At 38.7% G+C, this 13,967-nt stretch overlaps 3 protein-coding genes across 3 annotated transcripts in view; all 3 read left to right on the forward strand.

Annotated features, from left to right (window-relative positions):
* The window catches only part of LOC149039446 (uncharacterized), a 39,106-nt gene extending 37,551 nt beyond the window's left edge, over nt 1-1,555 (forward strand). Inside the window, exon 5 of the mRNA XM_089185596.1 lies at nt 1-1,555. This exon is cut by the window's left edge and continues 450 nt beyond it. The gene's annotated coding sequence lies outside the window, so the exon portion shown is untranslated.
* An 8,795-nt stretch (nt 1,556-10,350) lies between these two features.
* On the forward strand, nt 10,351-11,139 carry LOC149039453 (uncharacterized). Its single transcript, XM_089185620.1, has 2 exons — nt 10,351-10,671; nt 10,903-11,139. The coding sequence occupies exons 1-2, from the start codon at nt 10,442-10,444 to the stop codon at nt 11,111-11,113; spliced, it is 441 nt and encodes a 146-aa protein (XP_089041746.1). The 5' UTR covers nt 10,351-10,441; the 3' UTR covers nt 11,114-11,139.
* Nucleotides 11,140-11,449: 310 nt separating this feature from the next.
* LOC149039454 (uncharacterized) lies at nt 11,450-13,573 on the forward strand. The gene is made up of 4 exons (XM_089185613.1): nt 11,450-11,574; nt 11,705-12,107; nt 12,756-13,034; nt 13,274-13,573. Exons 2-4 carry the CDS (start codon nt 11,971-11,973, stop codon nt 13,482-13,484), a joined length of 627 nt encoding a protein of 208 aa, XP_089041739.1. The 5' UTR covers nt 11,450-11,574; nt 11,705-11,970; the 3' UTR covers nt 13,485-13,573.
* Nucleotides 13,574-13,967: the final 394 nt, after the last annotated feature.

Below are 13,967 nucleotides of genomic sequence, written 5' to 3' on the forward strand. Positions count from 1 at the left end.
GCGTTTTAAGTTCCTGGCCAAACGGTGCAACCTGAGGAATTAAATCATTTGTTTTTGACTTCAGATTTTAAATTTACAAACATTAATTATTTCTTGAATAGATTAAATACTTTGTTTTCGTTTTGGTTTTACGATGATACTCTTGATTCAATGTTTCAAAGCTTTCAATAACACCTTAGGTTGGAAAGATCTGGACAGTAAGAGAAAGAGAAGGCCGAAATATGGTGGTGAGGGCACAATCCCCACCGTATATAAAAGGCCGAGCCGGAAACCAAAAACAAAACTATTGTTATAGCATTAAACGCGCAGTCCCCTCAGTTTTTCTCTTAGTACCTGCTTCTTTGTCATGGAAATTTGAAAGCTTTGTGGTTTCACTCATAAATCTCATCAATGATTCGGTCTTGTTTCTCTAAATACATGGAAGCAAAAGTAAGGATGGGAATCAAATATTGTATCATTCCTCGGTGTTCTGTTTCAAAACCATGTCCATTTATTGGACTAGGAATATTGATACGCTTGCTGGGCGAACTTATGTAATAATTGGTGTTATAACAGAGTTTGTGACCAAAAGGCTCTCAGTCTGACCACAGATCAGAGCTCACACAGAAACAGAATTCTTTAATAGCTTCCGCTGCCAAAGTTAGATCGACTATGTGACGATCACGAACCTAGTTGTGTCTTGGTTGATATCATTAATTTATAATTAGTCTTTAAATAACCTGCTAGGTATTAGGATTAATTAGTATTTCATATAGAAACTATTATGAAGTCAGTTCCTCAGACTTCACGTGTTACGTCGTGGGAACGGTTTTCAATTGACTGTGAGGGTTTGTCATGCAATCAATTTGTTTCTCTTCGTCAGCTCAAAACAAAAAGCAATCTTCGATTTTCATTCTACCAGTTAGACCCAGTATCCTTGTTTCCCCTCCTTTTGGGTTGTATTTTGTTACGCATGACACTTACTACATTTTTACCGCGACCGGCGCCGGTTGCAAAGTGTGTTTTACTAATTTGAGATACGTTTGGTGTCTTGTTTTTTATCATTGGAATACGTCATTTTTTCATTGTTTTAGTTTTGGTTTTAGGATTCTCAGTCAATTGAAAAGAGTTCAGCTTCACCTCTAGTGGAATCCTGTAAAATGAAAAAAATGGCCAAGGGTTGATGTCAAATTGTCGACGTGTCCACTTTAAGTAATGTGTTTCCAGATGTTGATTAATTAAGCAGTTATAAATGCCAAGGTGATGGCACGTTCAAGTTTCCGTAAAACTTCTTTGCTTGTTAGATTATGTTTTTGTCAACATTTAGAATAACTTTTTAGGAGGCTCACGAGCTCTTCCACATAAAAAGGAGGAGAAACGTGTAATTGTAATAACAATTATCATTTCCGTGAGTCTTTAGTCAGAAGTGTCAATTTAAATTACATTATGTTAAAAATCAGTAAATCAGTAGATTTCAGTAATGGCTCTTTACTTAGTTGTACCTAAGTTATAAATTAACACTAACTGAGAACAAGGTTATTTGAGGAAAGGACGTGGAAATATATTTCACCGAAAATACGAGAATCCGCAAGTTCACTATATCAATTTCCCGACCTTCATTTTTCGTTTTTTGCTTCCTTATCCCTTCAGTCTCTTCTCCTGCCTTACTTTCTCAACCTTCTCAACGTTGCCTCCCTTGGTTAGAGACGGAAGATTCACGTATGACACACATGGCCGTTGAATGGCCTTGAACACAGGCCTAATGGGTAGTGACTTGCAGAAGCGCGAGCGGGGGTTGGGGATCTTCCAGTGTGTGATGACTTATGTGTGCTGAAGAAATTTCAAGGACATGACTGTTTCCACAATTTTTCCAGATTCTCCTAACATTAAAGGAATCGTTCAGAACCTACTGAAACGTATATAAAACCAACGTAGACTTTTCATTTTTTCAACTCATGTCATCCCTTAAAATCTTTGTCCCGAGTATGAGATGGAATTTTTGATCTTCACAAAAGGTTGTTAGGCGAATATTCGTGAAAAGACGTCAAGCAACCATTATCTCTCAAGTCGTAGAACTGTAGAATTCAGCCTCTTGCCACCTCTGACTATATATGTTTATAGTTCAGTGATTACATTATTGAAGAGAAGATATGAATAAGTGTGAGAATAAAATATTGACCCCTTTTCCATAAAATTGTACTAAAGCCCATTCAGATCCCTAAAAAATGTAGTATGGGGCTTCAGCACCTCCAAGCAGAAGTCAAAATACACTGTAATATTCGTGGATTTTGTCATGTGTAGTTACATAAAAACTTGTCACGTTGATGGGGCTAATTATTCGCTTGCACACTTTGAACACAACTAAAAAGGAATCGGTTGCTATGGTGAAAATCTCCTGCAGAAAGGAAGTGATAATTGTTTCGCAAGAAAAAATCCAACTTTGCTCAAAAGTTCTTTGAAAAGACGTGAAGTGAAGTATGGACAGGCCTTTTCATCTCCTTGGCTCTTGCTCGAGAAACCCGTACCCCCGTCAACCTTCCCTGTAGAACAATCTCATAGCGTTTGAATTAAGGGGCGACGGGGGAGGAGGTGGAGTTGGCACAAGACTCTTCTCCTCGTATTGGTATAATGAGCTCTTTCGTCTAAATACTTACTCTTCTTGCAATAGTATGGGTTAAAAAATACATTACACAAGAGGCTCGTGAGTATTTTGTCACTCTACAACCCAACTTTTTTAAGTAAGATGAATACAAACAGATAAAATTTTAGGGAAATTGTTTTTGGAGAAGCCTAAACCGAGAGTTTACCTCAGAGTAATTACTCACGTCTCTGCAATGCTGTTCATGAACGTTTTTGACTTTTCGATCCCACAAGATGGATAAGATGACCAGTTGCAGACCTTTGTGTTTTAAAAAGAAAGTTGAGAGGCTTATTTAAACTTGACTGAAATAACTGGGCTGGATCGACATAAAACTCGACACCGCTTTTCTACAGTTTCGTAATGAATATTGATTATCATGGGCCAAATAAGGATTAAAATTATGTGATTTAAGGGTTTTTGTTAAATCTTTCCGTTTGGGTTTTTTTTTCTAGTACCCAGTTTATCTTGTCTCTGTGTTTGATTTGCAAACGCCATGACATGTCGTCGTTTCTCAAAAGTTTCAAGGAGTTTAGAATTTGACTTTTTTTTCCATCCACTTATGGGTATATGCTTTTGTACATAAAGCATGCCATTTTTTTTTTCGGTGAATTTAGAAAACATTCAAAGTAATTTAAAGAAAAAAAAGGAAAGTAGGCCCAGTTACTCCCGTAGAGGTATCGTAAAGAGACCTGGGAATTTTCTTATGGTAATTTTGCTGTTTCTGATCGAACATTCGTGAAAAGACGTTTATTAAACAATAAGAGTTCCTGATTTCCAGAACTTAAAATAGTATCGAGTCGAAAAATCATAGAGTCGAGCTTCCTGCTACTTTTTATTATGTATGTTTATAACAGGTAATTTAGTGTTAACAACTGAGTTGGAAACGTAAATTAGCCACTGTAAAGGGTAAAAAAGCTGAAGTTTCGAGCGTTAACCCTTCGCCAATCGCTCTGACGATTTACTGTTATACTCTCTCACCGATGCAGCACGACAGTTTCTTAAGAAATTTAACCCCTTTATGTATGTTTATAGTCCAGTAATTATTATTGAAGTAAATACATAGTTAAATGATAGAATAGAATATTCAACCTGTTTCAATGAAATTGTAACCGTATCAAGGAAAGCGGATCAGCTAAGATTACAGCAGGCTTTGTTAAACGATTAACAATGACCGTATATGGTTACTTTGGAACAATGGGGGAAACAACTTCAAAATACACGCGGCAAAACTGAAGATGACACAAATCCTCCCCGTGGGGGTGATTCTGGAAGATTTCTTAGGATGCAAATATTCACGGTGGGGTGGATGGTGGGGCGACTGTAGCTTTCTTAATATTCAACCTGTTTCAGTAAAATTGTAACCGTGACAAAGCCTCCTGTAGGTCCCTTGAAAACAGCTGAATATTTGGGGCTTGAGTAATTATAACCTGAAGTCAAAACACACCGTAATATCCGCTGAGATGGTTGTGTGTGGTTAAATAAAAACTCATCTTTGTAGGTATGGTTAATTATTCGCCTGCACAGAGACGAGTCGGTTGCTATGGTGACAATCTCCTGCCGAAAGTAATGAATGTAGAGTATTTGAACGCATATTTAACTGCAGCTGTCCCAATTTGTCTGATGTTCCCCGGCATAAAGTTGAAAAACTCACTTAATCGGGCGCTTTCTGGGAACATGCTGTTTGTATTCTACTGCTTTGTACTCACCGTTTTGGCTTCTCTAATGATGAGATTTTCCTACAGTTATGTCCTAACTCATGTCTGAATGCTATTTAAAAGTTTACCGAATCTTTATGTTACATTTTTATTATCCTTATTAACATAACTGAGCCTTTAGATATCCACTCAAACTTCTTCCAGAAATATTTAAGATAATCAACTAGTTTTAACCAAGATTTGCTCTAGGCAGGCGTAAGACAACCCTCATATTTTGTGAGAAGTTCAGAATAACATTTTTGGGAACATGGGTTTTGGGAAAGTTTACTTCAAAATAATTAATCGGGTCTCGATGTTTTCCATAAACGTTCTAGAGTTTTTGATACGGCACAATAGATAAGATAACTACAGGCAGATCTTCGAATTTTAAAACAAGTGGAAAGTCTTGTTGAACTCAACTGAAATGGCTCGGCTGAATCAAACGAAAACCTGACACAGAAGAGCACCTTTTCAGGTTATATGATGTAGTCTTTTCGTCTAGAAATAGGGTTTCGGGGAAAAGAATTAAAAATAAAAGAAAAAGCAACAGAGCTTTTTACTTTGGGCTGAATCATGTTGTTTGCATTAAAACTTAGCCTTTTTTGTAAAATCTGAGTAAAAGTTGATCCTTAAGTTGATTCGACCATTACAATCCTATAGATCGAGGATTTTGTGGATTGCGGGGAGTCTCTGCAGAAAAGAAGCTCTACATGCATATATACATAAATACACACATACATTCATTGTTCTTCCTAAAAAGGGCTTTTTAACCTAAACAGGTGGTTCTCGAGGAAAATTTTACGCAGTCCTGTTGGATCAAAGTTTAGATTGTTGACCGTCCATTCGAGGAGTTTCTCAGCTTATTTAATTTTCAAAAATAACGCCGTTAGGTTTTCCAGTTTCTAAAGGCGCGACAACAAAGGTGGCAAACACCACCTTGCTTTGCAAATGTGACACGAATCTTAAAACAGACCGATTCTGACTACACTATCACGAAACATTCAATGTGAAATAGTTTATTGAGGAATGGTCAGTCAGTCATCCGACAACAACAATGTGTCGTAACATATACTTATTACAACATAGAATATGCTAGCAAGTCTAACTTGAAAAGCTTGAAAAATTAAGTGTACCACGCCAGATACGAAAAACCACTAAAAAACCACTCTTTAGATGTGGCCAAAAAATATGTGGAAACGTATTCCCCATCTAATGCAGTGGCACGGAACCTCGGGGAAGAGGTACAAACAAACCCATAACTCCATAGAAAAAATTTAACTAAATTGACAACAGCAAACAGAAAGACTGACTGAGCTAGAATGATTAATATTCCCCGCTAAAACATTAAATACTCAAAACTCTCCCCTGAGAATACTAAAACCTCTCAATCGTGCCATCAGAATAGTAATTTCTGACTAATTCGTTCTTAGTCACTCAACCGTCAGAAATTACATTTTTTAAACTATCTGCTATCAAAGCAACTTTAATTTGGTAGCAAACACAGGTTTCACTGTGAACTAATAACAGGTTTTCAAAACCTTGCAACAGTCCGGGCCATATCCATTTCTGGATACTTGATGACGTCACCAATATGGATGTCGTAGTGGGACCTCGAGGAAACCCATTCATTACTTTAATTCGAGCCCTAGCGACATTGTTTCCGAGGCATATCCCATGAAACCTTGCAAAAGTACAGAAGACAAGTAATCACACACAACAAGCATAGAATGGATGGCGGTCGCGTTGACAAGACAGAAAAATTCTATGGGCGGCCGTCACCACCAAAAATACAAGGATGTCAAATAGATCAGCAAATACAAAGATGGTGTAAGGATCAGCTGCAGGATAGCATAGCTAATAAAGGAATGGCATGGCCAAATTATAGACAGTCTAGTTTTCCTTCGTGAAATAGAACACCCTAAACATGAATAGTTTAGCCAAATGAGAAACGGTCTAGTAGCCCATGTTGAGTTGGATCATGAGATTGTGAAATGGACTAGCTTAATTACGAACAGCTTAGCACTCATTTGCAATACAGTACTCAAACGGTGTAGCGTTGAGTTAAACGGCTCAGGGTAACGTCGAGTAGCACAGCGTACGCACAAACGGTGTAGCGTTGCGGGAAATGGCTCAGCGTAATGTCGAATGGTACAGCGTACATAAAAACAGTGTAGCGTTGTGTGAAATGGCTCAGCGTAATGTCGAATGGTACAGCGTACATAAAAACAGTGTAGCGTTGTGTGAAATGGCTCAGCGTAATGTCGAATGGTACAGCGTACATACAAACAGTGTAGCATTGCGTGGAATGGCTTAGCGTAATGTCGAATGGTACAGCGTACATACAAACAGTGTAGCGTTGCGTGAAGTGGCTTAGCATAATGTCGAATGGTACAGCGTACACACAAATGGTGTAGCGTTGCGTGAAATGGCTCAGCGTAATGTAGAATGGTACAGCGTAGACACAAATAGTGTAGCGTTAGGTCGAATAGCTTTGCAAAACATCAGACGCTCTAACTGAACATTAAAATTACTTAGTATTACTTGAAATATTTCGATGTTGTGGCGAATCGTCGTGGCGTGACGTGAAGGCTATGCCATTCCTTTATTAGCTATGCTATCCTGCAGCTGATCCTTAAGCCATCTTTGTATTTGCTGATCTATACGACATCCTTGTATTTTTGGTGGTGACGGCCGCCAAAGCATCTCGCCGAAACCACCAAAAATACAAACCGCAAATGGAACAGCGATCTGCTGGGGGTATGACGTCATCAAATGTGAAGACTGACACGAAACCATTACATAGCGTAGTATAGTCTTCACTTCGCTTTGCCGTAAAGCAGAGCCAATTTGGTAAGTTTCTCCTCTTTTTTCATTGCTGATATTGCACTTATTCGTTGTCGTTCATGAAAGCGTCAATTAAGATAGCAATGAGACTGAATTCTACCACGGTTTGCCGGCCTCCCGGTTAACCACAGTTTGCACGCTTTGGTGGGCCTGAACATGTTTACGTGCATTAAATGTCAAATGACGTGCATTAAATGTCAATTGTCGAGCTCTCTTTTCTTTCTCCGACTCACGCTTACTTTTCGATGAGAGTCCAACTTCAACGGCTCTTTGAACATTGGAGGAGTACGTGAGAAGTTGAATATTGTGTGTGCCCTGGACGCCATGGTCCATTAATTTAACTATTAAACTCAACTATTATTAAAATGTGCGTTAAATGTATATTGCCGAGCTCTCATTTCTTTTCTTTCCTGACTTGCGCTTACTTTTCAAAGGGAGTTTAACTTCAACGGTTCTTTGAACATTGCAGGAGTACGTGAGAAGTTGGATTTTGTGTGTGCCCTGGACGCCATGTTCACGCAACTCTAGTCAATATATCTAGTATGTACTGAACTCAGTCTGTAGCAATAATAATAATAAAAATAATAATAATAATCACAAAAATTAATAGTTTAGGTACAGAAATGTAAAAATAAATAAAAATGTAAATAAATACGTCTACCGAAACAAACGACGAAACAGCAAGATGTCCTGTCAATTGTCTGAATTATGCAATAGTATTTATTCAGCAAGTTGCGACTGTAACAGATCGAACGGTAAAACTCGACCTAGAGTTGGACAATTACGTACAACTACGTGCATTACGGTGTCCGCACTAGCCTTCCTTAATACGTGATGACTACGGAATGGGAAAGAGCACAGGGAAGATAAGTATGTATGCGCGCAAAACCAACTCAGAAAAAATATTACTCTGGCAAAAACTATTTTGGAACGCGAAAAAGACCCTTCAACTGTTTCCGGTCCAGACATGTAATCTACGTTTGATCGACAAAATAAAAATGGAACTTACTTTTACTATCACTGCACCCAGGAAAAAATTAGTAAACAAAGCAATATAATGTACACCTCTTTAAAATAATAAATATGTCTTCTCTTAGCTTACTCTTATCGTCCGGCACACCAATTAAAGCATTCCGATATCACTTTGATCGAAAAACGTTAAAACAGATCAAGGATATCAGTTTTCTTACCATGGCGTCCAGGGCACACACAATATTCAACTTCTCACGTACTCCTCCAATGTTCAAAGAGCCGTTGAAGTTGGACTCTCATTGAAAAGTAAGCGTGAGTCGGAGAAAGAAAAGAGAACTCGACAATTGACATTTAATGCACGTCATAACACTACTTAATAATATAAACATGTTCAGGCCCACCAACGCGTGCAAACTGTGGTTAACCGGGAGGCCGGCAAACCGTGGTAGAATTCAGTCTCGTTGCTACTTTAATTGACGCTTTCATGAACGACAACGAATAAGTGCAATATCAGCAGTGAAAAAAGAGGAGAAACTTACCAAATTGGCTCTGCTTTACGGCAAAGCGAAGTGAAGACTATACTACGCCATGTAATGGTTTCGTGTCAGTCTTCACATTTGATGACGTCATACCCCCAGCAGATCGCTGTTCCATTTGCGGTTTGTATTTTTGGTGGTTTCGGCGAGATGCCTTGGCGGCCGTCACCACCAAAAATACAAGGATGTTGTATAGATCAGCAAATACAAAGATGGCTTAAGGATCAGCTGCAGGATAGCATAGCTAATAAAGGAATGGCATAGCCTTCACGTCACGCCACGACGATTCGCCACAACATCGAAATATTTCAAGTAATACTAAGTAATTTAATGTTCAGATAGAGCGTCTGATGTTTTGCAAAGCTATTCGACCTAACGCTACACTATTTGTGTCTACGCTGTACCATTCTACATTACGCTGAGCTATTTCACGCAACGCTACACCATTTGTGTGTACGCTGTACCATTCGACATTATGCTAAGCCACTTCACGCAACGCTACACTGTTTGTATGTACGCTGTACCATTCTACATTACGCTGAGCTATTTCACGCAACGCTACACCATTTGTGTGTACGCTGTGCCATTCGACATTATGCTAAGCCACTTCACGCAACGCTACACTGTTTGTATGTACGCTGTACCATTCGACATTACGCTAAGCCATTTCACGCAATGCTACACTGTTTGTATGTACGCTGTACCATTCGACATTACGCTGAGCCATTTCACACAACGCTACACTGTTTTTATGTACGCTGTACCATTCGACATTACGCTGAGCCATTTCTCGCAGCGCTACACCATATGTGTGTACGCTGTACCATTCCAAATTACGCTGAGCCATTTGACGCAACGCTACACCGTTTGTGCGTACGCTGTGCTACTCGACGTTACCCTGAGCCGTTTAACTCAACGCTACACCGCTTGAGTACTGTATTGCAAATGAGTGCTAAGCTATTCGTAATTAAGCTAGTCCATTTCACAATCTCATGATCCAACTCAACATGGGCTACTAGACCGTTTCTCATTTGGCTAAACTATTCATGTTTAGGGTGTTCTATTTCACGAAGGAAAACTAGACTGTCTATAATTTGGCCATGCCATTCCTTTATTAGCTATGCTATCCTGCAGCTGATCCTTACACCATCTTTGTATTTGCTGATCTATTTGACATCCTTGTATTTTTGGTGGTGACGGCCGCCCATAAAATTCAGTTGAAAAGTCGGGTGGAGGTGCTTGTTGCGGAGGGCTCGATCAAGGAGTAACACCTCTTTAGTTGAGGTTTTCAGGTATGCAACATTTTTTTTGATTCCTAAAAAAAATCTTTTCAAAAACTAGAATAAATTTGCTTTCAATTTGTCAAAATTCCAATCGAGTGCACGAGGTTTTTGCTCGAGTGCACGGATGTTGAAAGTCTGTTAGTGTGCTAACTACCAGGCAGATTCCTTTGTTGAGATCCATCGGAGTATCGTGTAAACCATAAATTTTAACCATACTTTGTGGCCGGGCAATTTAAAGTAAAATGACAATTATTTATCGGACCTTTATAAGCCTACATTGTGAATTTCAGATCAGGCCAACGGCATGGATGAACACATTCAGTATCTGGAGACACTTTGTCGTCTTTGTGGCACAAATCTGCCGCGGACCAGGGTCAGTGCTACAAACAAAGAATCTTTCAAATCGGAGCTCTGGATGAAATTTCGAATTAATGTCGATCTCGACAGCGGAGAGATTCATCCATCCTCTATAGGCTTGACAGTGGATCTGCAATGTCAGTTAATGACTACTTGTATGACTGGATGCCTAATGTTGGCTGGAAAAATGCCACTTACAGGTACATCTTTGGCATGACCTGGACGTATTTAATGGCTCTCTGGGTTTTCCGCATGGGCATCAGGAGAAATAATGCTGCCTATGTAAGAGCAGGGCAGATGACATTTGCTACTGTATTTAATAGGAATGCAGTGTCTAAGTATGCTTTGATTGACCTGTATGACAGGTAGGTAAATGGAAACTTTTCTTGATTGTTTTTTAAACTTATATATATGTACAATAATATATAACAAATATTGAAATTTTTTAGTGGTCAGCTCCTTTCATTCTTCTAAATGAAAGGCCTCCCATCTCTGAGTCAACAAGCAATTACATCTATTTACAGCTGACATGCTGACTAATTTTACACCTAACAACTGTTCATTAAGTCATTATCGTTTTTCTTCCATTATTGTAGTGTAGACCGAGCTTGCTACCCAGAAGAACTGACTGTATTTGTGCAGAATACAGAGGCAGTTAGTACATCAGGGAATGAAAGCAAGGGTGAAGACATGGATGCTTGCCTTGAGGAGAAAAACAAGGAGTCAAAAGTGTGGCAGCATGGCACCATGACTGCATTGGATTGGCTGAGGATTTTCAGAAATCTTGGAAATCTTAGCAAGGTATAGTGTATGCAAACATTTGTTTGTTTCACTTTTTGGTGTATTTTAAAACAGGCACAAATGATATACATGTACTTAATTTATAGTTACTTCAACATTTAAAAGCTACTAAAGAAGGGCAAAAAATATCTTTGTAGTTCATTACCTTTTGTACATAACATTGTGAATCATTGCTAAGAGTTAGTAAAAGCATTTATCTCCAGGTTACTTGGTTTTCTTCTCTCCTAAAATCCTAAAAATTTTTAAACACGAATTTGGTCTGATTCAGAAGACCTGCTTGAAACTATCTGTGAGTAGCTTGGATTCCTCTTTAAATATCTCATTTATTTTATTTATATTTAAGTGAGAAATTGGCTTTTCTCCCTGCTTGGATTGCATAATCCCAAGGATGAAGCATTGGACTCAAGAAGAAAGCATGATTTTGTAGATGAAGTGCTAGCATGGCGCATAAAGTTACGAAAAGAGAAGTAAATGACACAATACATTTTAGTATAAGCTATTCAGCTCCAGTATGTAATAGTAGTGGTGTAAATTAAAGAGCAATTCTCAATGCAATAGTTGGTTCAATAAGTTTATTTCACTGCTTTTCCTTCAAAGGTATTTGCAAGGAGGGTTGTCAAATGTTGTAACATCCTTGGAAGGCCCTGAACTGGACAGTGATTTGAAAAATTATGAGGAAATTCTTAGAAGGAACAGAAGCAACTTGCTTCATACACACTTCATTGATGGCAAAAAAAGAGCAGATACCCAGTTGCAAGTGCTATATGTAACTACAGAAGACAGAGCTTTGGCAGAAGACATAAGGAATGCATCCAAAGATGAAATCTTCAGGAGAATAGCTGAAAAGCTTCTGCTGCTCACTGATGAGGAGACAAGGGAGCCTCTGTCAAGCAGATTTGGAGCTATCAAAGCACAGCCCAGCTAAGTTAAAAAGGAAACTCTTGTTTTGTTGTACAATGAGATTGTGGAAGAGCTACAGAACCAAGAGACACAGGAAGAGGTGTGTATCCTTGACACCATTGAGGAAGATAGAGAAGCTGATTGCAGCACGAACTGATTTATTTCTATGTCAGTTAATGTTAGTTGAGATTTACGTGTAGGTCTGGTACAATTTCATATTTATTTTATTGTACCCCATGAAACCCTGGGTAAGATTGTTTGTAAGGTGAATTTCAATGCCCAAGCTCTGCCACTGATTTTACAGTGGTAAGTCAACAGTGCACTGATTTGAATAATAAGGATTTGGTAAGATTGTTCCTTTTCACATAACTGTAGGTGACTCAAAATCTAACTGGCTAGGTAATGTAGCAGTTTTCAGTTTTTTACAGTGTTAAATTAGAAACTCTGCGAGCTGGCAATTTCAGGAAACCCAGTATTTGTGAGAGTATGAGACATGAGAAAACATTTTAAGGGTTGGTTTCATGTAGAAAAGGAGAAAACAAAGAACAAAATTTTACTTGTGCTTTTCTTGTGCTACCATCTATATGCATATAATGTACAAACAGTACATGGCTGTATTTCATGCAAATAGGTTTAAATATACATCCTGTAAGAGGTGTAATTTTTAATGTCAAGAATTAAGGAAAGCATAAAAAAATACTTAGTAGGCTCAGATGTAAATGTGTGTTTGTTGGCGTTTATTTTCCAGGTATCATCATTTCAAGATCAAAGCTCCACGTGGAACACCGCTTGTTGTTCAAACTGAAGACAACAACAAGTGTTACCCGCATGCACTGGCTTGTCTTCTTCCACGAGAAATGGAACGCATTCCAGAGGCTCTACGAGAAGTCCAGATTTTCAGAAAATCGCAGAGGAAAAAATACACCTTAGAAGATGTCAAAGGGCAGCAGATCGGCAGGATTCAGTACTTCCTAAACGTACAGCTGCATGGTTTGCTCCGATGTGGCAAAATAACCAGGATTGAAGGGTAAGTTACTGTTTTCTTGCCTTACTGTTACTTTTTTGTAAAGGCTTGATGGACTGAAATTGATACATGTCTATTTAAAAAATCGGAGAGAAGCAAGATAGTGTCTTTCCTCGATCTATACTGGAGACAAATGAAATTGTCCCGATTCCGCGATCTCACACCTTTCTCGTCCCTATTGTTATCAGTGCGCGTTATTTGGTTCAGCCTTATTAATTTGGTTTTCTTGTAACCCAAAATAGGGAAATCAACGGAGAACCGACGATAACATCGAGGCCAAGCTCTACCCAGAAGTTCTCCACATACAAACAGGCTGGCGGAGGAGCTTTTATTCCCGCGACGCTCTTGGTGGAAGGACCACAGCGTTACAAAGAATTTGTGCTGGAAAGAATCCGCTGTACTCTACCAGAATGCGAGAATATCCAAGACATGCATGTTGAATGTTTGAAATAAATGAATATGTTTAATGTTATCTTACGTCCAGTCTTTATTAGCGAATTTTGTTTCGGCTTACTACCGCATTACAACATGGCCGCCACAAAAAAAAATAATCACCTTCTTCTCGTTTCTAGTACCTCTCGGCCAAATTTGCTTTGTTTTGGTTTTGATCTCACCCAATCACAAAGCTCGAAACCGATATCCAGAAATGGATATGGCCCGGACTGTGCAAGAGTAAATCTGCCAGTTATTTCATGCAATAATGATCACGAGATCTTTACGAACTCAGGCAAAATAAATGAATGTCCATCATCCGCGTCAGTATGGTGAAATAAGATCGAAAATTATTATAAAAAACTCAGCACATTTTAACGATCGCAAAAAGATTTCAACGCTTTTTAATTTTGAAGGAATGTGTTTGATAGTATTTTCGAATACAGGAAAGTAGGGAGCTTAGAGTAGATTCTGTCTGATGGAAAACCACGGACATTTTCACTA

This window comes from Pocillopora damicornis, chromosome 10 (genome assembly GCF_964200805.1).
Source record: "Pocillopora damicornis chromosome 10, jaPocDami1.2, whole genome shotgun sequence".
Lineage (NCBI taxonomy): Eukaryota > Metazoa > Cnidaria > Anthozoa > Scleractinia > Pocilloporidae > Pocillopora > Pocillopora damicornis.

Excerpts from the sequence above, each read along its gene's own strand:
- LOC149039453 (XM_089185620.1), top strand. The coding sequence starts at position 10,442 with ATGTCAGTTAATGACTACTTGTATGACTGGATGCCTAATGTTGGCTGG. Across the intron at positions 10,672-10,902 it reads TTGATTGACCTGTATGACAG|TGTAGACCGAGCTTGCTACC; the intron begins GTAGGTAAATGG and ends CCATTATTGTAG.
- LOC149039454 (XM_089185613.1), top strand. The coding sequence starts at position 11,971 with ATGAGGAGACAAGGGAGCCTCTGTCAAGCAGATTTGGAGCTATCAAAG. Across the intron at positions 12,108-12,755 it reads ACCAAGAGACACAGGAAGAG|GTATCATCATTTCAAGATCA; the intron begins GTGTGTATCCTT and ends TTTATTTTCCAG. Across the intron at positions 13,035-13,273 it reads AAAATAACCAGGATTGAAGG|GGAAATCAACGGAGAACCGA; the intron begins GTAAGTTACTGT and ends AACCCAAAATAG.